The following is a 26,831-nucleotide window of genomic DNA, read 5'->3' on the forward strand; positions in this document are numbered from 1 at the left end:
TAGAACTCCTCTACGATGGTAGTTTCCTAATCAAAGAAGGCATCAAATAATCAAATGATGACTCAAGGGGCAACTTTCTATTGGAGAAATATCTTCTTTCAAGGTAATTTCAGGGTAATTTTCTGAAAAGATGTTCAAGAATGAATGAGGAAAATCTCAGTTTCTAATTTTGCTACCACATGACCATTTTTTCTCTTTTTGATAAATTACTTTCATCTCTGTGCATTGTTTTATTTTTTGATTTTCTCTAAATATTAGTTTGAATATCTGATGAGGGCTGGACACAGTATACCTTTTTAGAAGATAGTACTTTACATGGGAATATTTATGGTACTCATAGTTTCCTGGGTCCCCTGGCTAAGAAAATTCTACTTTAAGTATCACTCATTTACCAACAAGGAAAGAAAAAAAAGAAAAATCCCTGGAAAATTCTTGGTTTCCTCTACTGAAACCACAGGGATGTAGGAAGAAATAAAAATCTTTGAAACTGCTTTAACTTTTTTTTTTTTTTTTTTAAAGTTGAAGTCTGCTTTGTGGTGTGTGTGTGAAAGCAAGATTCTGCAGTCAATGACTTTTTCCCAGGATGTTTTCTTTTTCTTTTTCTTTTTTTTTTTTTTGGAGAAGATGATGACGTTTCTCCAGATGTTTTCGGGGTAATTATTTTTAAATAAACAAAGGAAAAAATAGTTGAGTGTTTTTTTTTCACTCTAAAGCAGGGCAATATAGCATCTTAGAGCAATCCATACACTAATAATCCACATACTAATAATATTATGTTCAGTGTAGCACATGCTTATTCTGATCTTTAGGTTGTGCTGACTGTGGAGAGGTGTACTATGTGGCTTGACTCTGTACTATACATCTTTTCATATCAGTGTCCCCTTTCATAATTATTCTGTGTCTGTGTGAGGCTCAGGATTGCAATCACATGACAAAGCACAGGGGACAAAGGACATGTCACCCAGTTAGTTCTCCAAAACATGAGATTTTTCAAGAGGAAACAGCCAGACTCTGATACTCAGGCAAGAGCTTGCTATCTTTTCCCATCAAAGGTCAGCAGAGGACATGGTTGTTACATCACTACAATTCTTTCTACATGAAGTTTTCCATTTATTTAGATAAGAAGAATGTGATTAGAGAGCTTTCTGAAATTCCCTCTAGATATCAGACATCTGGAATTTCCTTGAGAGATCTGCCCATTAGTTGAATCACTTGTGTACTTAAAAAATGCTCAGTAGTAAGAGATCTTGCACTTAAAATGTAGACTTTTCAACTAAATTCCTGTAAGAAAATAAAAATATCACAGTGGCTCAAACATTTGATGAAAAGTGATGTCACCTTTATCCTCTCATTTGTCATCTCAAATGCCACTTAAGTATGGCTCTTAAAGGAGCCTGACACTTGTCCTAACGGATAGTGTCTCACTCTCAAACTCAGTCAATGAGCAGACATCTGATGACAGTACATCTCTAGCATCTGCTTCTAATATTTAAGACTTAAATAGGTACCAAGCATTCTGCTTGGTATTGATGTGCATTATCTTTTACAACTATTATCTCCATTTTACAGATCAGGACATAATGGTATAGAGAAATTAGACAGAGGCCCAGTTTTCCAACAGAGTGCTATGTAGCTTCCACTAAGACCAAAAGCCTCCTTCTACTGAGCACTTAATAAGTATGTAGGGCTGAGCTAAGCACTTTTCAAATATTATCTTTTCTACTGTAGGGTAAAATGTTACCTTTTCTAAACTAGTCTTAATAGTTTTCTAAGGAAGCTGTTAAGCTGGATGTATATAAACTAAAGTAAAACTCCTGGTAATTATCTAATGAAATAAGATTCTCAACATAAATATGTTTTGAACTTCAGGGCTGAAAAATTATAAACATAATACTTAACCTGCATTATTTTTTCCATTTCCCTTAAATATAACCAGAGTATGTTATGGGACCTTGACCATCCAATTTTGCTGTGGCTTTAACTTAAACAAAGACAGCCCTACAATTAAAAGAAAACATGTTCTTGCTTTACTGGGAAAGTCTTACCGCTGTATGTAAGAGTTATTCACACCACGGTGATCCAAATCGTGGCTTAGTGCAGCAATCAGCAATGCAAGTATCTCCAGGTCAGTCAGCTTGTTCTGCATGACCAAAGACATTGGAGGAAAGAGAGAACAAATATAATGTGGTGAAGGACATTATATTACCTCTTTTCAGTAATCTTTTTTTTCCCCTCAGTGCTTTACGTACATACTTCTCTATAGTCACAAAGGACTAACCCTAGAATCCTATTCTTCAGGGAATCAGTTGTCCTTTGTCATTCAGAATGGGATCACCACAAATGTCACTTATCAACAGGAAAAGCTGAAATGCCTCAATAAATTAATAATCTGTCCACCTATAGTAAGTATTGCTAATTCTTAATTATTATGTGAAATAATCATAATAAACTTTAAATAATTGTTTTTTTCCTCTTTTAATTCCCTGCAGATTCTGTTCACTCTCTGCTATCAGTTGCTGTGTCCTTAAGGAATGCAGACAATGTTAATTCAAGCAAAACAATAGAAAGAAAATAATTTGAAATGAAAACTTGGCTTTAAAAAGTTACATAATATACTCTCCAGCTAAATATAGGTTATTTTTTAGTATCTGCTATGAGTATTATCATTAATACTGTTCCCGTTCATTCGCAAAAAACACAAGTTAAAATTATCATCAGCTGTATTTTCCTAGAACTCTCAGTACTCTAAATAGGTTTTACAACAAACACAAAAAATCATCATATTGTTATTCCTCACAGAGAACTAGGATAGTTTTCAGTGTTGATGATCCTTATGACCTTCCCTACCCCAAAATAAGTTTACATGATTTCTTACACTGGTTGAGTATCCCTAATCTGAAATCCAAAATGCTTCCAAATCTGAAGCTCTTAGAGCACCAATAAGTCTCAAAGGAAATACTCATTGGAATATTTTGGATCTTCAGATTAGGTATATTCAACCAGTAAGTATAATGCAAATATTCCAAAGTCTGAAAAAAATCTGAAGTCCAAAACACTTCTTGTCCCATTTCGGATAAGGGATACTCAACCTACACGTGTTTGCTAAGGTAGGAAAATACTACTATTGTATTTAATTGCACCTCACTTCTTTAATAACAATCACTTCTTCTAGATTTAGCCAGTTAAAATGTGCACCCTATGAAAGTAGAGACAGAGAATAACATTTTAAGAATTTATTTACAAAAAGAAAAAGGCAGGGAAGCTCTGAATTAAAAACAGTTATATGATGGATGCCTGGAATCACTTACCTAGAATAACTAGTCGATTCCCACTGAAGTTAGAATCTAAGGACAGAGATATGGATAAAATTTGGCCTGGAAAGGAACGAATTACTTGAACGTTTTCTGCATTGATCTTCCTTTTAAGCAGTCTCTGGTCAATGTATATGAAACCAAAACCCTTTCTATGAAACAGTACTTACAAAATTTACTGAGTGCTCCAGAGAAAATGCGATAGAGACCCCTAACTTATCAATGAAGCAAGTTCAGGACTTAGGTGGTTTTTGAGGAATTCTACTATGGAGCAGGTTGAATGTGAACAAGAGAAATGTGATACTTTTTCTTACTTTTTCTTAATAAGGCAGTGTTTTCCTCAGAAGGAAATATTTATTTGCCCAAAGACTATTTACGTGCAACATGAAGTTATTTTGAAGGTTTTCTAATATGCCATATATATCATATATGGAAGAAAATTAGCAATGAAGTAGTTTTGCCAGATTAGTCCTCTTTAATTAACAAAATATAACTTATTATGTAAGTGGCAGCAAATATTATTTTAAATCATTATCTGTGCACCTTAAAGTGAAATTGAAAGAATATGCTATAAATTTTACTACTAAGCAACAAAATGTATTAGATATATGAATGGCTCTAAAAAGTACCTGAATTTTGCCTGCTTTTAGAGCAGCAAACATGCACTGAGCTGTATTAAAGGCATGTCTCCAATTATGATAGGCAACATTCTTCCGATAATTCTTCTTAACACTTAAAATCCATCTGCAAAGAACCTTTAGGGAATAAAACATAAGTAGTAACAATAATTGCCAACATCTTCACACATTTACTATGTTCCAGACACTACAAAGCATTCACATTTAGCCTGATACTCCGATTTGGATCATCTTACAGACAAGAAAACTGACACTCAGAGAGGTAACTTGCTGAAGGTCATATTGTTAGTTAGGGATGGGGCCAAAATTCTAACTTGAGCAATTTGACTTCACAGCCTACCATGTTAAGTACCATGCTAATTAAATTGATATAAAACACAAGACATCCCTAAAAGGGTATTTTTGGCAGGGTAGGGCACTGGGTAGGTTTTTTTTTTTTTTTTAATAAAAGGCCCATGTGTCCATGTGCCATCTCCATGTGTCACCAACTAGGAGAGTCCAAAGGTTCACATAGGTATGAATTCACCATTTGAGAGCCATAAAAGCGGCCACTCCCAAGTTCTTCCCATGCTCTCATGTTGTATATCCGTGAAGGTATTTAGTGCAAGGCCCTGGGGGTGGACTAGTAACAAGGTATATAGCACATGTCCGAGGACAAATTGGAGCTACAAGACAATGCCGTCATTAGCTCTTTGTCCTTTTAAATTATACTTATTCAGGTAGTTACTGCCTGGTTACAAAGAAGTAATTTAAAAAAATGTGTGCCAAGTAAAGCCCTGGGGTCCATATAAAAAACACTTTAAAAGATGGCCGGGGGCAGGATAGACTTCAGCAAGTCTCAAGAGTTGGGTTTAATTCAACTTCTAAGTGGTGTATTAAATAAAATCCCCAGAGACTCATGGGCCCTAAACATGGTCTGTGTTAGCATCAGAATCTGCCTCTCTTCAAATCTGAGTGATTTACTATACTTTTGGGGATTTGTAAAATAAATATGTGATTCTCCCTGCATGTATCACTGGAGTTGCTTCAAACACAAAGAACATTGCCCTGGGAAATGGAAAAAGTACCAGGGAAAAGAATGTTGCTTTGACAATATTCAACACAATACGATTAGCTACAGAAGTAGGCCAAAAACAAGGTTTCTTCATTGTCGGTAGAAACTGCTTATAAAGAACTTGGTGGGAAATCAATGCTTCCATATCCTCCCTTTTCTTTTCAGGTCATTTTATTCCTGTTCTATTGCTCAGTTTACAGGAAATTCTGATAACAAAGAACACTAATGTCTCCTAACCTTTTTACCCACTGAGTTGCCATATTCCAAGCGGAGGATTTCTGTGTGCCTAAGATTGAATGTGTTCACCCCAAGCATACTGCAGCTTCTTACACCATTTTTTCATATCTGAATAGAGTCTGTCAGGAAGGTGATGGATGAATCTTACTGGGAGACTAATCTTACTGAGAGACTTTTAAGTAAGATCTATAAACTCTCTTTGATATGTTTAGAAAATATGTTGCAGAAAATTACTGGTGATTAATTAAAGCAGCAAGAAAAAAAACAGGAAAACCCAGAAATTTAAACTTTGGATATATCTTTTTACTAATCATAAATGTACAGATATAATTAAATATATAATACCATATATTGTGAAACAATGACCAAAATGACTCTATGAAACATAATTCCTAATGGACTACTCTATTTTCCTTTTATTAAGACGGACCTAATAGAATTGGATAACCCAATGGACAAAGTAGTTAGTACCTATATTTAAGTACAGTTTTAGATTCTGTTACCAGGATGTTCTCAACAGCATACAAGAAAATTATGGTCATATCTGGTAAGTTCTCAGTGGATATGCTGGACACCATTAAAATTTGTAAGACAGTATTTTGTACAGGACTACTGAGTACTTAGTTGCAGTTTGGATGACTCTACAGAGCATGTTCAATACGTTGAATCAGTCTCCAACAATTATGGAAGGTTTCCCGAGTGGTGAACTCAAGATGCCACCGGAGAAAAAGAAGAAACAGAAAACAGCTTAGCTCCTGCTTCAAGAAACTCAATCAGTAGTGAAAATAACAAAATTGCATATATAAAGGAAATAAGTAAATAAACATAAAATTGAGAGCAAGTTTATACATTGCCAAATAGCAATTGAAGCAGCATGAAGTCAAGCCTAGGGTTCTCTTACAAACATATTCTTAAGTCAGGCTCTGAAGAAGAGAGATGTTTGTTGTGGCAGAGAGTGGAACAGACATTATTCAGGGAGGAATGAGATGTAAAAGATAGAAAGTGAAAATAAGCACAGCACATGCAGATTGGCTTGAGCAGAATGAAGAATCTGTTTCAGAGATCAGCAAGAGGCAATGGTTACAATCATTATAGGAGAATAACTAAAGATTTAGAAGCCATGCAGAGAACATGAAGATCTGTCTTTCAATATGAAATATTCTTAGTCACAACAGCTTCATGATGTTAACATCCTCTCTAGCATTAACATTTTAATTTCATCATCCTAAAATTATACTGACAATAATATCTGAAAGAAACAAAACAGAAGAGGCACTGAGGAAGGAAGGCCAGCCAGAATGATGGCAATGTTCAAGTTTGATGTTGGCCAGAATTAGAATAATAGTTATTCAACCAGAAAAGGTAGGATGATGAATCAGACATTAAGAGGAAATATTTTCCTCATGGATAAAAACCCAACAACTGGTAAGAATAAAGATTTCTACAGAAACTTTGAGTGATTATCTTCATTACCTAACCCTCAAATGCTATCTAAAGGCCAAAGAGAAATAAATCAACTTACATGAATTTCATTTAAAAGTACAAGAATCACATTCCTCTACTCTAGCCAAGTCCTTTCAACAGAATCATTATTAGTTTCAAGAATGGGAGTACTCAGGAATGGAAAAGGATTTGAGATACTATATAGGTTTATAAAGTCCTGTAACTAGCAAGAAGCAGAAGTGAGATTCACATAGAACTTCTGGCTCCAAGTGAGATCTTCATCTCATCAATAGATACGGCTTTAAAAAATGAGCCTTATGACCTACTATTGAGAAATTTGATGAGTGATGTAACCAGTCAAACTTGGCCTAAGAATGGGATAACTGACATGGACTCTACACCTGTTTGTTAAACAGAATATTATAGATAAGTACATACATACACATGCATACAAATAGATAATCACAGATGCACGTATAATTCTCGTGAGACTCCCATGGGGAGAATAATACCATTACCCCTAATAACAGAAAAGGAAACTGAGAATATGAGTGATTAATTGCCCAACGAAAAAAGAGCTAAACAGTAGCAGAGGTATGACTCAAAAATCCATGATCTTTCTACTCTACCATGCTGTCTCAATTTCTTCATTTGTAAAATGGGGATAACAGTAACCCCAGTAACACCCTTTCTAGAGAACTTGTTGAAATAATTAAATGGCATGATATCCCTTAATCAACGCACTCTAACAAGAGTAAAGTATTATTAGGTAAGAGTCTATGGACAATTGTTCTTTATTTTCACCTAAGAAAGAGTAACATAAACTTTGGTTAAATTCAGGAAGAACCAGATTTGGGCCTCCAATAATACCATAAATGACAATGTATTAATCTTAGCTATATTCACTCTTAGTTTTCATTTCTGTGAAGCCTTTGAGAGCAGGGACAACTCATCGCTGAAATGTGCACCTGGCAGAGTCCTGAATTAATACAATGCTAAATAGTGGAGGCCTTCAAGATATTTAAATTTTCAGATAGGAAATCTGTACAAGGAGACTAGACATTCAACTGATCAGAAAAAGTAATTTTTAAAGGCAAGATTACTGAATTCTTTTTTTAAATAGTCCTTTCTGCTGCTTCTTATTCTTTGGTGCTATGTATTATAATACATAGCCATTATGAAACAACGGAATTCCCTAGTATCTCCAAACTGATATTAGAAGATATTTAAGTTTTTCTATTTTCTGAGAAGTGAATAAGGTAAGCAACAGAGGTTAAAATCAGTTTTCATCTTCACCCATATGGGTGACCCTGTTCCAACTAAAAGCTTGGCCTCCCATCAGGCCCCTTTATTTCCTCCTTCATTTTCAAAGGAGTTCACTCTGCTTCGGTCCTTCCCTGTACACTATTGTTATAACCATTGCAGTGAGATCATGCTACTTCTCTGCATAAAATTCCTGTGACTCACCATTGTTTTCAGGGTAAAATCCAAATTCATCTGTACGGCTTACAAGGTTCTGTATCATTTGCTTCTCACCTTCTTCCATTGCTTCTCTTGCCATTCTTACCCCTCAACAGTACTCCTGGCCCTCACCCCCAATCTCTGCTGTCATGCCTTTGAACATCCTGCTCCTATTTTTAGGGACACTCTCCCTTAGTCTTCACCCTGATACTTGATACATGCTAGGAGCCCATTAAATGTCTTTTTGATAATGATAATTTTTCTTTAAAAGTCTCGGGTATATATTAGGTGACAGTATATTAATCACTAAAATGTAAAAATCCCTATTCCATATTTGCATTCAAAACCAATTCTCTCTCTTACATACACACACACATACACATAGACTTTTCCAAAGGATGTTGCTGCATTCCTACCTCATGTTTCATCTGGAAGTTCTGCACAAGGTTGAGGTCAGTAAACATCCGAATTGTACACAGTGCTGTTTCCAGATCAGACAGCTCAAAGTCACTAAAGCTAAAGTCAGTAATTTTAAGGGTCTGGGCAGATGGCACCACAGCAGCCTTAGGTAAGGAAAGAAGAAAAAAAATGCTGTTAATTAAAGCAGCAGTGATTTGCAAGGTTTTCTTGTTTTGCTGCAGAGAAATAGCATATTGTGGCTTTTTTTTTTTCTTTTTAATGAAAGACACTAGAAACCTTTTTGTACAGTGGCAACTCCACTCTGCATTTTTAAAACTGAGCCACATAAGGGTAACTAATATGGTTCAAAGTAGGCTAAGTGGAGAAAAGGGAGTTGTCACCCTTAGACTGTACCTGGAACAGTGAGCAACACTAAGAACTCTAGTGATCTGGCTCCTTTATACCTCCCCAGTCTTATTCACTCAAAAGAAATTTATAATTTATTGAGTAAATATTCTGGAACCATCCCAGTGCTCTGGGCTGCAAATCATCTGGTAAGAAGGGTAATGATAATGTTCTAAGCATTTTATGGTTAGTTCTCAGGACAGCCTTATGAAGTGGACACTCTAGCTCCATTTTTCAAGTACAGGAACTTAAGCACAAAGAGGTTAATTTTCTTGCCAGTGGCAGCCCAGCTAGTTAAGGAATGAGGATGCCAGGCCTCCAGTCCAGGAAGACTATCCTGTGCCCAGACTAGCAGAACCTGCCTCCCACCATACTTGCCTCACACAAGCCTGATCATAAGAATCACCTGGGTGCCTATTAAAAAACATTCATTTGGACCAAGGAGCCCTGGCTCCCGCAGACTGAGCAGAGCGCACAGGCTCCTCTCCTAGGTGTTTTGCTGGGCCCTGTGGGATGGGAATTTAAAGGAACCTCCACTCCTCTGCCCTTGGACCATTTACCCTGTCAGCACTTTGTTAACTGTTTTAGCTAGATCAGGCTATTAACTGGACCAACGGAGGCCTTTACGTGGTTTGAAGTAGAGGGAAGAAAAATTAAATTTCAGCCAGGTTCTCAAACCCCTTAAGTTTCCTATGAGTATCTGAGATAGCACTACTTTGCTTTTGGGAAGTCAAAAGGTCAAAATAATAAAATCTTACGGAGCAATCTAAAGTAGATTTCCCTACAAATCTGAAGGCACTTGCACATTCTCCTTTTTATTCTGGACTTCAGATTTCACTTACATATACCAGATTTGTTTAAACTTTCCATGAATGTCACCCTCTTCATTCAAGCTAAGAATTTTTTCCCAAGACCAAAACTGACCAGAAAATATGCATTCTGTTAAGTCAATTCCATAGGCTAATGTGTGGACCGAAATAGGGGAAGAAAGAAGGATTTAAAATGTTTAGATAAAGGGCTTAGTTGTTTATCCAGCCTCCAACATCAGAGATGGAGCGGTAACTCAAGTTTGGGAAGTGCGGAGGTGGGAAAAAGCCCACCTTTTAACTCAAAGCAGATAACAGCTGCTTTCTTTAAAATACAGTGCAATGGACAGGAGAACAGATGTTTTTTCCTTAGGGCATCATTATTCTTACAGCAGGAAGTTTTCTTTCTTTCCTTCCACAAAGAACATTCTAAAAGCTACAGGATAGAAGCCAGCACAGCTTGTGCCTCTTTCCATTATCTACTGTAATTCCTAATCTCTCTCTCTACTAAGAGAAAAGAATCTTTTCTTTTGCTTGTTTGGTCACACCACACTACAGCTCAAACATTCTGAGCTGACCCAGTGGGGACATGCAAACATTTTCCATAAGAGCCTTGTGGTCAGTGATATACAGGTTCAGAATTCTGGGATCTATTATTAACAAGCCATGAGAAGTCAGAAATCCTTTCAAGCTCTTGTACTCTGCTTCTTTGACCATCACAAGAGAATTCAACTTTCTGTTTAACTTAGAAAGGCTTGGGATAAAGGTGATTTTAAGTAAAACATAATTACCTATTATTTTTACTTATCACGTTGTAGGATAAAATATTGTACATTTTACTAATAGCAGGAAATAAATTTACTAACAGCAGGGAATGAAGTATGTGGTATTTCTGGCATAGGATGTATATACAGTTCCAGATTTTCACAGTTTCTGTTTTAGTGACTTTTATTCATTAGAATTAGCAAAATTAGATTTCTGAGTTTGATTTTCTTCAGGGGATTTTATTATTGCATTACGGTTTTGAAGCCTAACAGAAAGAACATATTTTACAGAGTCTGTAAAACAATAAGGTACTATAAATATAAATATGTATATGTATTTTTATGGTTGGGTAATCCAATTCAAAACCACTGGAACTGTGATACCACCTAATACCACCCAATATTGCGTATTTATATGAGAGCACAATGTCTCTGAATTCTTGGACAAAACAGTTTAGATATTAGTGTTTAATTCAAATATGGTTAAGCTCTTACAGGACTATGGTTTTAATGTCAAATTAACCAAATATGGAATGCAAAAAATAAAAATAAAAAAACAAAGCTCATTGGGTTAAAGATTCAATCTGACAAACAATTTGATGGTATATGTATTCTTCTGGGTTCTTCAATTGTATCTGCCACTCAAACTAATAAACTGGGCCTCTAGTGACTCTTTAAAGGAATTATATCATAAGTCTTTTTATGATCCTTTTCTAATACCATGGCCCTCTTTTCACCATTCTTGCAAAAATTAAAAATTAAAAAAAATTCAACTCTGGACATGAAAAGTCACTAAGAGTGGAACGAGAGTTAATCTTTGAGTGCAGGAATGTCTTGAGTTAAAGCAGTAGTCAGAGTTATAAAAATATTTCAATTTTGCAGTGACCTTAAAACTAATTGTTCTAAATACCATCTAACTGATAAGGAGCTAAATAGTAAACTGATGTCCAGCTGACAAAATGCTAGATCAGCTACCATATTTACATTTCAGCATGAGATGATGATCAGAAACAGAAACTTAAAAGCAAGGTGAAGCAAGTGATAAAAAGGAATGTCGGCTATTGGAGGTTCTAGTCCAGATGTTCCACTGACTTTGTCACCCTGAACAAGATGTTCAATCTCTCTGCCTGCTTTTTTGAACGTGTAAAAGAAGGAAGTTGGAGTAGACTATCTCTAAGGTTTAACATTCTCTGATATATTAATACATTTATCTCTGTATCCACAGGGCTCAAGCACCTCTTACTGCCTCCTCACTCTGGAACCAAATGCCTTACTGTAAGTGGCATCTAGATCTTGCCAGTGACTTTCCTGTACAGGGCCTACAGGAAATGGTTTTCTCAGCATTTAAGGTACATGGATGGGTGCACCTTGGCAGTTAAGATTATGTTGTATTTTTCATGCTCGATTCCATACACATCACTTTGGTCCTGCTTCCTCACAGGTAGGAGGAGGGATATTTCACAGCTCCTGGCTTAAATGGAGGACCCTAGCCTCTACTGGGTTAAAGTAGTGGAGGGTTAGACTCAATATGTGGTAGCCTCTCTTCTTATTGCAATAATGTTCTAAATTTTAAAAACTGACTTTTCTGAAATTGTCAATTTTTTTTTCAGGGATGGGGGAAGTGTCTATGTATTTGCCATCTGTTTTTAAGGTTAATTAATAATCTCTCTCTCACAAGAGAGAAAAAGAAGGCTCTCTTCCAGGCCTCTTTGCTCTGCCTAGAATGCATATTCCCATGTTTTCACATAGCTAATTCTTTAACTTTTTTTATGTCTCAGCTGCATCAGGGAAACATTCACTAGTCCTTGTGATAGCAAGGCTCCATTAACATCTGTTTCAACCTTTTTCTAGTGAGTCTTCATCTTCCGAAGAGGCTAGACAGCTAACAAAAATACATTTCCTTGACTCTCTTGCAACTTGGGTTCCAGATAGATTTGGTTTCGGCAATGAGGCAAACTTGAGTGAGACTTGAATTTCAAACTAATGTAGTGACACATGGGAAACTCATTATTTTGGGGGGACGTGACTCTAGAGGGAATACTGCAGTCCTGCAGCTTGCAGTTCCGCTAGCAGCTTTCTGACTCTGGCCTATGTATGTAGAAGTTTCCATAGTGAGCCAGAACAGCAATTTTGTTCTAGGACTTATTCCTGGGATGACTTACCTACCCTTTCCAATGATTTGAAAGTACTTAGTTAAATTCTTTTCTGCTTAAAATAGCTACAGTAGTTCCTACTACCTGCAGTTGAACCCTGTTGATGCTCTATTTTGCAACGAAAGCATGTGTAGGCAACAGACTCTCAAAAGTTTGAATATTTGACCTGATGAGTTTGAAGGCAGAGGGGATCCATTTCCATTAGAGCAGCAGTTCTCAAAGTTAAGTTCCTGGACCAGCAGCATCAGCATCTGGGAACTTGTTAAAAATGCAAATTATTGGGTCCCAACACAGACCTACTGAATCAGAAACCCTGGGAGTGGGGCTCAGCAATCTGCGTTACAAAAACCTTCCAGGTGATTCTGATGAATGCTGAAATTTGAGAACCACTGCATTAGGGATAGGTTATTGGTAGTAAATGGTAGTTAACAGTCATTTTAAGTGAACAGTTTAGAAAAAAATGCCTTTTTGTGGACCCAGTGGTGACTGCCATATCACAGTGTGATGGGCAGAAACTGTAAGTGGGTTGGCTGCTTCTTGCTGTGTCAGAGAGATTAAAGAAAGAAAACGAAGGGCTCTGGGCTTTAAATTTTTGGCTTAAATAATGGTCTGAAAACTAGGGAAGTTTTATGGCTTTCCTAAAACAGTCTATTTCTTGTAGTACTGATGTAGCCAAAACCCAAGTGTAGTCTTATCCTACAGGTTGCTGAATTACAGTGTAGGTTGAAATCACAGACTTGCCACATCTCCTATGTGAAAGTTAAAGCACTGATTAGGAAGGAGTGGAGCATCAAGAAATGAAATTGAGACATATGAAAAGATCTGGATAATGACATGTATCTCAGACCATTCACTCTAGAATATGTTTCTATGTAATTTCACAATGTTTTATACTTTACAGTCCCACCTCTTTTTCCTAATTGTAATTATACAAATTGTATAATTATCTTATATATGACTTTTTATTCACTGTTATATTTGGAGCACCTAATATAATGCCTGCATAGAATAGGGGTTAAATATTGAATGAATAAATAAATGGGTTTTTAAATCATCTAGTACCTAATCAGTTTCTCCATATTATGCAGAACTATTTCATATAAATTTAATTTGGCATAGAGCTATAGTACAGTATTCATATTAGTAATGAACTATACTATGGCGGAAACAACCAATATGTTGTGGTACGTGCCTTTTTCTCTTAAAGTTCAATTATTCAATTTATTTTCTTTTGAAAAATTTTAATAATTGAGTTTCTTCGTTCATCTGCACAACAAATACTCCATTGCTGTAATTTTAAAAAATCAGTTACAGCTTGTCTTAATAATCATTAAGATTTGATTCTCTCACTTCCAACAACACTGAAAACCCAGGATGAGAAAGCAGTGACCAAAAAGTTTTCCAATTTTTAGCTGCTTTCGTAGGAAGTTACTGAAAATGGTGAATTCCAGATTGTTCCCCATAAGTAGAGAACTGGTTATACATTATGAATAAAAAGTTTACACTTTTTTTGTGCTTACAAAATATGACATATTTTCCCCCAGTAAGCTTTCCACCTACCTAATTCAACTTAAGCTAATTTAAACATGAGTGTATAATTTCTTTTTTTTCTTTTTTCTTGAGACGGAGTCTCATTCTGTCATCCAGACTGGAGTGCAGTGGCACAATCTTGGCTCACTGCAACCTCCACCTCCCAAGTTCAAGTGATTCTCCTGCCTCAGCATCCTGAGTAGCTGCGACTACAGGTGCATGCCACCACGCTAGCTAATTTTTGTATTTTCAGTAGAGACAGGGTTTCACCATGTTGGCCAGGCTGGTCTCACACTCCTGAGCTCAAGGATCTGTCCACCTTGGCCTCCCAAAGTGTTGGGATTACAGGTGTGAGCCACCATGCCTGGCCAAAAAAATGAGTGTATAATTTTTTGAGTGCTTATTATTGGAATCGCTAGTGCAAAAAGGCTTGGAACATCATAGGAACATAAAGATTTCAATGGTATTGCTACTAGATATTGAAAATTGATGTTCCCTCCCCCACCTGTTGCCACTATGAGCAATAACTAATACTTAATGGAGCAAATGTACCAGGAACACATTTGCTCTGATTCTGTGAGGTAAATTCTTTTATTATCCTAATTTTGCAGAGAAAGAAACTGAAGCACAAATAAGTCACATATTTGCCTGAGATCACACACCTGGAATTTGAACCTAGGTATCTCTCTCTCTCTAGTACCCAATGCTCTCCATCTTGCTACAGTCACAAATATGAAAGCTGACAATGAAAATGTTATCTCAGTGTCCCTCAACATGGCTGGCTCTATCACCAGTTTGTAGACTGTTTTATATATTTAATCAACTCTCAAATTATTTCTAGTTTCTTAATCATTTTAAGGGAAAAGAAAGCAAAATCTTATTAAATGTATTGAAGGAGCTTGATCTGTGTTTCTTTTTCCTTCATGCTAGATTATAGGCTTTCTAAAAGTCTGGGTTTTCCAGAATCCATTCATTGATTCATTCATTGATTCAATCATTAGACAAAACACATAAACCAAGTTCATGTTAAGCAATCACTAAATGACAGCTATTATTATTATCACCAAGAACTAACAGCCTGAAGGGAAAGATAGACACATAAATGAAATACATATTTTTTAAGTGGAATAACAGAAGGAAGTATGTTAGTAGCTTGCCCAAGTGATCCCTAACAACACAATGATAGAGAATGTGAGTCCACATTTTACTTTTTTCATTAAAGAGAATCTTTCCTGAGCTTTATCAATGCCTCACTTAAGACAAATGACAGCCCTTCTTTTGTTCAACTTTTTATCATTATAATGGCCATTCACACGACAAAAGGGACATACTTGTGTCCCTTTTACACAAGTATAGAGAGTGCCTTTTTGTTTATTCAATAGAGAAGAAACTTTATAGAAAATAATACATTTATAAAATGTATGGTCTCCTTGAAGACCATAAAGCATATGTTTGTAGAAAATAATATACTTGGGTAAAGTAAATATAATGATCATTTAAAAATTATTACATTTCTAATTTTTAGTGGATGCCTCATGAGAAAGGTCTATATTTAGGCTACAGCAAAGTCTCTGGTAACTTCAGCAGAAAATAAAGACATGTGGCTACATGGCTACGCAATTTGCTCAATTGTGTAATCTTTGTACAAAAAAAGGTCATACTGCTATCAAAGGCATTCTGCTTGCCTTAGGTCTGAAGCGTGAAATCTTAAGAGCCAAAATAAAAATTACGGAAACTGGAAACAATTCCTAATAGCCAACTGCTAAGAAAAGAAAAGGCTCTTTATTCAGAAAGTTATTAAAGTAGTGTGAAAAGAATGGCAGTGATGGAACTTGGTCTTTCATAAAATGTCAAATTCTTCCAATTAGCCTCAGTGTTGTATAAAGGTATTTTGTTATATTGCTCCTTGGTATTTATTCAATATAAATGGTCCACAGGAAAAAAGGTTTCAATCTCAATAATCCATTTTTAAAGAAATTATTTTTATTATATATTTGATGGGTTATATCAGTGGCTGTAAGGAGACATCTCCTGCCAGGTGTTTTAAGCCCTTCTTATTGGCTCTGACCACCACTCCTACCTCACAGGATACTTCTTAATGGAGAGCAGTTTAATTCCAGGTCTTTGAATAAAGCCACCTTGACAGCTGCCACATTACACCTTATGGAAGACCATTATCTTTCTCCACTTTCCGCATGCCCAAGAGGGGTGTTTTTAAAGAAGAAACCACACAATTAGTTTATAAGGCTTTTAGAATTTATCTTTTTCCAAGAGGGAAGTGAATCCAAAGACAGATAAGAAAGAAAACTACTTTTAAAACGGGAATGAGTATGAAATTCAGTAGATCTTGCAGACAGTAAAGAAATGAATCAGGCACAGTGGGACTGGACTAGTATATTTTCTTTAATAACAGCATCAACATGTTATATGATTTTTCCTTTTTTTCTAACATTATATAAGTGAATCCCTTTAAATCTCAATAAGAAAGAGGCACCGACTATAGAAAGTTTTATAATGTGCTTATAGTTTTTCAAAATCATATAGAAAGCATGTAATAATGTTAAGATTCTGATATAATATGCACACATTTATAAGAAAACTTTTAGAGTAAATTTATGATTGCAATTGGGAATAATATACACAGATCTGATTACCATCTTGGTTATTGAGTTCCAAATAAAAAAAATGACACTAAAACTATGGTGTTTAGAACTATACACAGTAGTTAGTAAAGAAGAAGCTCAAGAACAGTGCCCTCATATTTTGGAGCTAAGCTTATCATTGGAAGTAACCCACTAGTAAAATCAAATCAAAACAGACAAGATTAGCTTGTCACATGAAGGCAGAAAGAATCAAACAGAAAATCTAGTAGGTCTTGCCAATGTGAAAAACATGTAGCCCAGTTAATGTTACATACATCTACAAAAATCAATGTCTCAATCGACGGTGTACAGAAAGTCCAAAGTATTGTTTCAGAGGATTTCTAGGACTGTTTGAGGAAGATGATGCCTTGGGGCTTCCCAACCACTGAGTTGTGGACTGGTACCCGACCGTGGCTGGTTAGGAACCAGGCCACATAGCAGGAGGTGGTGAGTAGTGGGAGTGAGAATTACTGCCTGAGCTCCGCCTCCTGTCAGATCAGTGACAGCATTAGATTCTCATAGGAGCATGAGAACTGTACATGCGAGGGATCTCGGTTGCATGCTCCTTATGAGAATCTAATGCCTGATGATCTGAGGTGAAACAGTTTCATCCCGGAACTATACCCATACTGACTATGTCTCCATTCTGCCCGCCCCCCAACCCAACCCCTGGAAAAATTGTCTTCCACAAAATCAGTCCCTGGTGCCAAAAAGGTTGGGTACCACTGCCTTACTGGATGCCATAGGTAATTACAGTTCAGTGATAGTGGTTATCAAGATAGTCGGGCCAATACTTCTTTGTTAAATTATCTGCTCAAAATTTTTCCATTTATAATCTGGCCATCCATACAGAGTTTTCAAAAAATGAAGGAATATGATGGTCATCTTGACATAAGGAACTTGATCAGTGCCATAACACTGACTTAGGCATCAGAGATTTGGGTCAGGTACCTGGCTCCGCCCCTTACTGCTGTCACCTGCAGCAATCACACACATGTGTGATCAAGACAGGGTCATGGGAAGTTTTTGGCTCTGAAAGGTTAAGGTCAAGATGAGGAAAATTCTGGCCTAAGAAATCCTGCCTAAATGGTCAGCTAAGCTATAAGGACTGAACTGAAACAGCACTGCCTCTGTGACAAAAATGAGAAGCTATTTTATAAAACCAAACCCTGGTATATATTTTACTGTTCTAACAAGAAAGGAAGGCTGCCGGGACTGACCCACAGACCCTGACAGAGCAACAGATGAGAAAATGCACTCTGACCCAGATATCCAATGAAAGAGCAGGCTAGGGGACCAGGTAACCCACAGAAAGAGTTGTAGCAGCTGCAGCCCTGACAAGCTGGGGCTGCAGGCATTTATTTAGTACAGATTTAATGACAGAGGCCTTGAGTCAACACACTTGTGGGTAATTAACATGGTCACCCCTCATCCCCTTTCTATCTAACCTAAGCTTTTAGGCACCGGATAAGAGAATCTGGCTGCCTTCAGCCAAATCCTTTTCCGAAGCTTTTGTAAAACCTCCCAGCCTTCCAAGAAGGTTTGCATCTTTCCACAGTTTTTCCCGCCACCCTGACTGATCTCCTACAGAAGGCAAAAAAGGCTGTCAATCAATGAATCAAATATTTACTTCCTAGTTTTTCAGATAATAAATAAGCACTTATTATATTCTGATAATTAATTAACTTTCTAATAACCATAACAGGTCAGCCGGGGTCCTTTTATTATTATCTCTGCAACTTGCAACTAAGGATCATTAAAAGATATATGCAAAATGCTCAGTTTAACACCTAATTTATGCTACACCCAATTTTAAGCCAAGAGAAGGTTAGATTTATAATGGGATACAACACTCAAGCAACAGAAGTGGAAAAAATAAAGATTCTGAATTTCCTATCCACTAATTACTTTGTTATAACTGGAGAAATTTTTCTGGACACAGGCATAAATATTTAGTAGATTTAATTCTCTTAAGAATAAATTTGTTAAAATAAAAATTAAGAAAATATTTGATAGCTTTTCCATTTATTTTGGGTTTTAAATTGAGATAACCAGACAAATGACAGCAATTTTGGTGATTGCTGGATGATACAAACACCTGTGTAGCTAGGGCTGTACAGGCATTTTTATTTGGTTGATAGACAACTAGAACTGAAATCAGTTGCTGAATTTCAACCAATTTCAGTGAATTACTTGACCTACAAGCTATGTAACCCTAAATTTCTCAATGCAGCTGCCAGAAATCTATTTTCTAAATGCAACAACAGCTGGTTTTGAACAATACTGGAATATAGCAATTTTCAGTTATTCAAAAGTATTTTTCTCTTGCTAAAATTATAAACATTGAGAAAATAATTTTCAGATTTTTCTGAAAGACTACTATTTTCAAAGTGAAAAACAAACTTGAATATCATCTTTAGAAATTATTGCTAGCTTTTTTTTTTAACCTAGAACAACACATATAATGATAGAGTGTAACCCTCACCTTCATTTTAGAAATAACTTAACCCTGCAGTGCCTGCAGGAACTTCAATATGTAGATAATTTCTAAATCACCAAACATATTGCTCGAAAACTACATCCTTCTAGGAAGAATAGACAAATGGGCCAATTAAGCCTGAGGTGAATAATACTTTAAACCTGTAAAGCTTTGTAAATAATTGAAAAACTGCTCATCACTTCAAATACTGTCATCAACATACAAAATAAATATAGACAATTCCATATGAGGTTAACTCAAAAAGGACCTTAACCTTTCAGGTGCAATTAGTATCTAAAGTTCATAGAATTGTTCTTGGCAGTTAACTCAGTTTCACTGGCAAATGACTCAGTTTCTTACTCATGGATTTAACTGAGAATGTTTACAAGTCCTCATTTTACTTTGTTCTGTCTAACTTACTCTCTCTCCAGTGCTGTGCAATCTTGTGTGGGCTCTGGATCCAGACTGCCTGGATTTAGTACTGGCACCATTCCCTCCTTACAACCTAATGAGATCCTGAGAAGCACAATAGAAATTCTCTAAGCCACAAATTCCCTCTTACAAAATGCTAACAATACTGATCATTTAGGTTGTGGATTCAGTAAACTTAGTTGACTTACACAAAGAACTTAAAACACGCTCGGTATACAGGAAGTGCTCAACAAATGTAGCTATTATTATTATCTGTATCCTCTTGTTTGGGCAAAAGAAATGTTGCTCTTTCATGCCTAGCCCTCTTCAAGGTCCTTATCTCTTCACTGTCTCGCATTGTTATTCTCTCACTGACTCCTGTGCCTCCGCCTTTGCCTAAGAACATTCTGCCTCTCTTGTTTGTGATCAATGCCAGCTCACACATTCAAAACCTAACCAAACAATAAAAAACTTCACATGATTTGGGCAACATCCTTCATAGCTGCTCCTCCACTCTGTTTTACACAAAACATTACAATTTTTGAATAGTCTATATTCATTTCTTCCACCATTTACTTTTACCTTTTGCAGTTTCACTTCCCTGAAACTGCGTTCTCAATAATCACTTAATCAACGAATCCACAGCAGCTTTTTCACAATCCTCATATTTCTCATCCTTCCTACCACTGATGAGATCTCCTCCCTTTTTGAAACTGCTTTATTTTGCCTTCTGTGCCACTGCACTATCCTAAATCTTCCTCCTTGTTTAACTACCACTTCTCTACCTTCCTAGCTGTTTTCTTTTCCTGTTCCTTCCATCTAAGCCTATATTCACAGGAGTTCTGTTCTCAGTCTCCCTACCTCTCTGCACTCTCTCCCAATTGATGCACCCCTATGATTTCACTACCATGGGATGTTAACTCCCAAATCTCCACCTCTAGTTCTAAACACCACCACCTCATCGCTCGAGTCCTGCCTTTTCTGATTGCTGAAGATGTTCACTTGGTTGTTCAACCAGCACCTCAAACTTATCTTGTCCTAAATCAAACCTGCAGTTTCAGGGAAGTGAAACTGCAAAAGGTAAAAGTAAATGGTGGAAGAAATGAATATAGACTATTCAAAAATTATAATGTTTTGTGTAAAAGAGAGTGGAGGAGCAGCTATGAAGGGTGTTGCTTGAATCATGTGATTCTTAATATTCATCTTAATATTTCCACTTTTATGAATTGTCACCATCATTCTTTGAATTGCCAAGGTCAAAATATTTGGATCATCTTTCCTGTCTCAGCACAGTGTTCTGTGCACAAGCTCTGGATGGTGAACTTGTATCCTCATTCTTTCACTGCATGGCAGTGACCTTGAGCAAGTCACTGGGCTTCTCCAGGCTTCAGTGCGGCCTTCATAACATAGTTATGAAGTTTACATGAGAAAACAGTTGTGCAGTTTACATGAGAAGATGTACGTAAGGGCACAAAGAGTTTAGCATGTGGCAAACTATGATGAGGATGACAGAAAAAGACTCTCAATGATCTGTTCACACTTTTCTCATTCCTTACATAACTGTTGTCACAACTCACATGGCCCTTACCTATGTCATCACAAATACATTTAAACACAGGAGGACAACCTAGGTTGTAAAGTGTTAAAGTGCCTCAAATTTTCATTAATCTCAACCAAGCCATTCCAAACCAAGACCTACAACATACATCTACTTACATATCCATGTGCTTTTCTCTCATTGTATGCTAAATAATGCAAAGAGAATTCAGGAACTGACCTTATTTGACCCCAATTTCAAACAGCATTTTATAAGCCATATGGTCAGAAATTAAAATCACTCTCAATTCTTGATAATACAGAGTAGGTATCAGTAACAAACTATAAATTGTTTTGTTATTACCCTAGCCAAACAACCACCTCGTGGTCCCCATGTCTCCAGGAACTAAAAGAAAAGTAAATTTAATTTTGGCCCCAAAAAGATGTAATGATTATAGCAATTACTGGGAAACGAATATCAGAATCATACACTATATTACACAGTCAGTATAAGTTATTTAATGCCTTTTGCTTTGTATTATCAGTGACTTTGCATCCCTGCAAGAAAGCAGAGTTAATTAAACATTTTTATAAGTATCCATCTAAATATTTACCAAATTTGGTTAAATTACGTGTCTGTAATTAGTAATTTTTAAAAAGAAAGAGGATAATTACCGCTAACGACTGTAGCTCTCTTGTTTCTTCCTCTGCTGCTGAAGCATGATACGACAGAACCTACAGGGTAGGAAAAGAAGTCCAGGTTACACAGGAGAGAACTACCACATGTAGACTAGAACTTCAAGCTTGGAATTCTGCTAAATCTTCTTGGAGAGATAATTAGACTCCTCAGAATGCCAAATCTTATTTGCTGTTTTCTTCAACAGTGAAAAACCCAGATTTAGATTCCATTGCTTGTTTTGGAAAACAAAAAGTTATACTCCCTATGTTTAAAGAAAACTCTTGTAACTTCCAGTCTGACATTATTGCTATAACAAACACATTATTTATAAGCCAGCCTAGAAATAACTTTTGGCTCAAACTTGGCAGAAAATTTATTTTGTTTTTTTTTTTTAAGACAATATTGACTTTAGCTATTTTTGCTTGTGTACAGAATTAAAGAGAAAATCTCTGCATAATCTGACATTTTGATGTTAATATTTGGAAAGAAAGTAGTCTACAAGTGGCTCTCAGATGAGGCCTGTAACCATTCTAGAATTCACACAGAAAAACTGGATGCCTGGGACACAGTCATGCAGATTTAAGGATCCCTTTACACTCCTACAATTTAAGAGCTGAGAAGAGAGTAGTGCTGGCCTGTAAAGCCATCCATTGACAGTTGGGGACACTGAGTCTCAGGGAGTCTCATGATTTGGCTGTAAGCTCACACCTAGTGAGAGGACAAGGAGATTTAGGACCCAGCTTTCAATTCCTAACCTATACACGTTCCATTACTTAGTAGAGTTAAAAAATCAGGCTTATTAACTTAATTTCCATTTTCAAAAGCAATCATTTCTAATTACAAGTTGAGCATCCCAAACCTAAAAATCTGAAATCCAAAATCCTCTAATGAGCATTTCCTTTTGAGTGTCATGCTGCTGCTCAGAGAATTTTGGATTTTGAAACATTTTTGAGTTTGAGATTTTTGGATTTGGACTGCTCAACCATTAAGTATAATGCACATGTTCCAAAAATCTGAAAAAAAAATGCAAAATACAAAACACTTCTGGTCTCAAGCATTTCATATAAGGGTTACCCAAACTGCAATGGGATTTTTTTTTAAACATTCTTTTAAACCAAGGTAGTGGTTGTATTTAAAGTATCTATCATGCTTTGAAAGCATATTTTTTTAAAGTTCATTTTTGACAGAGACAACACAGATTTACAAAAAAAACCCCAAAAGCTTAAAAAGCATTGATGAAAAGGTAGCTCATTTTCAAACTTTAAATGGTGAGTAAAGTAATTCAGCAACCCAAACCAGTATTTCTTGAACCAGTCTTTAAAATTTCAAGTAATTAAAAATTTAAAGCCAAATGATACATATTTGTACTATCTTATGATTTAGAACTGTTACCATACTGCACTACATTGCATCTTTCTTGCCATTTGAACCATTAATCACTAGGAAACCTCAAGAAACTCACAGCTGCTCTCTCCTGCACGTGTGAAATTGATGGGTCATGGCTATAACCTGTTGCTACTGAGACTACAGTGGTGGTTCCCCAAGAAAAGCTAATACTGTGTCCATGAGTTAGACTAATATTAACAAGTGCAGTGCAACATGGATACATGAATAAAGAAATGACACAATACATTCTAAGTTAAAAAAATTTTATCACACACAAAAGATAAAAATAACTTACACATGGGGCATAAGGATTAACTTTGTTAATACATGTAAGCATTAGAATACAATTGAAACATCTGATAAATTTAGTTACTTTTATTGTCATCATTATTTTATTGTTATTAGAATGATCACAACTTCCAGGTCAAAATAATTCACTGTCTTTTGAAGACCTGAGGGGTTTGTGCCCTTGGCTTTTGTCCAATGGTCTCATAAAGAAAGGACCATTTTTTTCAAAGTTATATCTATGATCATAGAAATGACTACACATATGACCTGAAATCAAAAACTTTTTATACTAGGTAAAAGCCTAATTATCCATATATTTAACTGAAAGAGAGCTACAAAGATAGAAATAAGTCTCAATCAGGAAAATATTCAGAGATTCTGAACAAAGTAATACAATGTCTGGGATTGCTTCAAACTAAGCCAGTGGGAGGGGAAGGGAAGTGCAGAGGAGTGCGGTGGGAATGGATGGAGTGATAATGGTCATGGGTTGATAATTACTGAATGGATGATGAGTATGTGAGGGCTTATTAAGCTGTTCTGTCTACTTCTGTATATGCTTGAAACTTTCCATAATAAAACATTTAAAAAAGAAATAACTTCTAATTGATAGCTGACTTAGATTCAATTTTTCAATGAAAAACCATGAAACTGAAAAAATTAGATTAAAAATTATATTTATATATTTTATAATAAACACATATATAGATATATGTATATATGTGTATCTGTATATTTAAAGCTATTTGTACACATATGTACGTGTATATGCACCTAATTGAAACTATATTTGAAATATATATTTGTGTGTATATGTGTACATATATATTTGAAACAGATTTCCACTGGTTTATAATTCAAAGTCTTTTATATAATACTGTAGCAAACCTATTAGTATAATATATTCAGCATAGAAAGTAAAGGGTACCATCTGGTATATTTTATATAATATATGTCTCTCTAGCTCTTTAAGGTTAGTTATGTACTTAAGAGAGATTGAGGGAAATGTTATTATATCCCAAACACTGATTTTCTCTAATTTCAACTAGATAAGAAATCTCCATGTTACATCAGTTGAATAATTTCAAGGCAGTTAGTGAAACATATATAGAAAGGACTGACCCTGTTGGAGTCGGCTGGTCCTTTGTGAGAAAGAGTGTTCCTCAGTCAGTCCCTGGGAGCCAGTGGTTTCTTCACTCGCTACCTGCACATTCAGAGTCACCTGGGGGAGCCTGGTAGTCATACAGATTCCCAGCTTCTACCCAAGACTTGCTGAATCAGAACTTTCAGAAGTAGGGTATATAAATTTATAGTTTGAAATAGTTTCTCAGATGATTCCAGGAGTTAAAACTCTTCCTGCTTTTCGTTGATTTTATTTTTCCTTTTCCTCACTTCTAATTCTCTTAAGAGTGCCTAGGGTTTCTGTTTTTTGTTTGTTTATTTTTAATTTTTTTCCACAACTGTTCTCACGGAAAGATGGGGAGGCTCAGGCAATGGGAAAGAGACAGATAACTGGCAGTAGTCATCTGTGTCAATGGATTATTAAAGTCAATATTGCTTTCTGCAGAAAAAGCAAAGGCATAAAGGGATAAACATCCTGAGTTGTGGTTTGGTTATATGACATTTGACAAGTTTCTTAAATATTCTGAGTCTTAGTTTCTTTCATTCTTTAGTTGAGGATAATAAGGATCTCATCATCGAAATCACATAATTTTGGTGAGGACACAATGACAGAACACACACACACCATGAGTGATTATGAGGGAAAGGTAAAAGATGAGGGTTTGGCTGTACAGTGTGAGAGGTCCCTAAACTTCACCCACCTCCAATGTGACCATTTGCTTGGCCATGGCTCTCTCCACTGCTTCATACATCTGCGTGTTCTGGATCCCCAAGCCACAAAAGATGACAAAAGCTTCCAGAAACTGTTCGTCATTTCGGTTGAAAGGCTTAACCTTGCCAGTATTCTCCTCCATCTTATTAACAAGTTGGCAAACCCCTATAACAATCCGAGAAATTGAACAAATGTTATTGTTGATTATCATAGTTTTTGTGGACTTTAACACACACACCCAAAGATTGTCTTACACTTTTCTCTTAGGAATGCTTAGTATGTTGAAATAAGCAAATTAACCCCCACAAATATAAGCTAGAGAAGTAAACAGAATTTATATGAGAACTAGTTTCATGTAGTTCAAAATGTACATTGCTGGCGTTCAAAAAATCCTAGAGTACTATTTTCTTCCAGACTCGGTCACGAATTTTAGATCAGTTGAGTCCCCAAAGACAATTTGTCCTTTGGAAGCTAATTGGATTTTTGTACACTTGCCAAGAGAACGATTTTGATGCACATCAGAATTTTGGGTCAAACAGATCTCCTTTCCTTACTGAGAAACCAGAAGTTAAACATAGACATACACACACACACACACACACACACACACACACACACACGGTTACATACAAAATAGAATGCAGAAAGGAGGCAACTGACATAAGCAGTCTCAAATTTCAAATCTACACCTCTGTATCCAACAGAATCAAATTTGCAGAAAACTTTTGATTCTGCAAATAATTATGCAAATAAAAATGACTACTTAGAAATAAAAGTTAAACACATAGTCAATAAAAATGGAAGATTACATCAACATTAGGATAAATCTTTACTGAACTGGTTGTTCTATGAGTTTCTGAGCCTAGTGGTCTCTGTGAGGAGTGACCTCACAGAGGTCACTTTGATGACCCAGCCTACCTCTGTGTAAACAAAGTGTTGTTAAAGTCCTTATCACTTCTGTCTCTGAGTATATAATAACAAACTTCTACCATGTGCCCACTGTGGGATAGGCATTGTGCTAAATACTTTGGTAGACACATGATCTCCAGTCTTCACAATTTATTCTGTGAGGTAGATGTGACTATTCTCATTTTACAGATGAGGAAACTGAATCTCAGAAAGTTACATCATTTGCTCAAAGCCACTTAGCTGGTATGTGTAGGTCTAAAATTCAATCCCCAGCTCAGCCTGCCACAAGGGCCACTCTCAACTGCCATATTACCTGTCAGATCATTGCTATCAGTGCCCTGGTTGCATCTTGCTTGCCCACACCTTTGCTCATGCTTTTCCACAGGTCTGCACTGCTCCCCATTGCCTTCCCTCCCGCCTCACCAGTTGATCCCTATACCTCCTTCACAATGACCTCCAGGAGGCCTCT

General features: G+C 36.2%; 1 protein-coding gene across 6 annotated transcripts in view; it reads right to left on the reverse strand.

The window, feature by feature from the left end:
- The window catches only part of PDE5A (phosphodiesterase 5A), a 134,127-nt gene that overhangs the window by 22,598 nt on the left and 84,698 nt on the right, over positions 1 to 26,831 (reverse strand). For 5 of the 6 annotated variants that reach the window (XM_009448203.5, XM_063808996.1, XM_009448205.5 and 2 more), the window contains exons 10-14: positions 25,443 to 25,618; positions 21,945 to 22,004; positions 8,561 to 8,707; positions 3,941 to 4,066; positions 2,046 to 2,140 (exon numbers count right to left, since the gene is read on the reverse strand). In XM_009448203.5, coding sequence (XP_009446478.1) covers positions 2,046 to 2,140; positions 3,941 to 4,066; positions 8,561 to 8,707; positions 21,945 to 22,004; positions 25,443 to 25,618 — 604 coding nt within the window. The remainder of the gene's footprint in view (positions 1 to 2,045; positions 2,141 to 3,940; positions 4,067 to 8,560; positions 8,708 to 21,944; positions 22,005 to 25,442; positions 25,619 to 26,831) is intronic. The other variant, XM_016952124.4, reaches the window with a different exon arrangement.

Source organism: Pan troglodytes, chromosome 3 (genome assembly GCF_028858775.2).
Source record: "Pan troglodytes isolate AG18354 chromosome 3, NHGRI_mPanTro3-v2.0_pri, whole genome shotgun sequence".
NCBI classification, from domain to species: Eukaryota; Metazoa; Chordata; class Mammalia; order Primates; family Hominidae; genus Pan; species Pan troglodytes.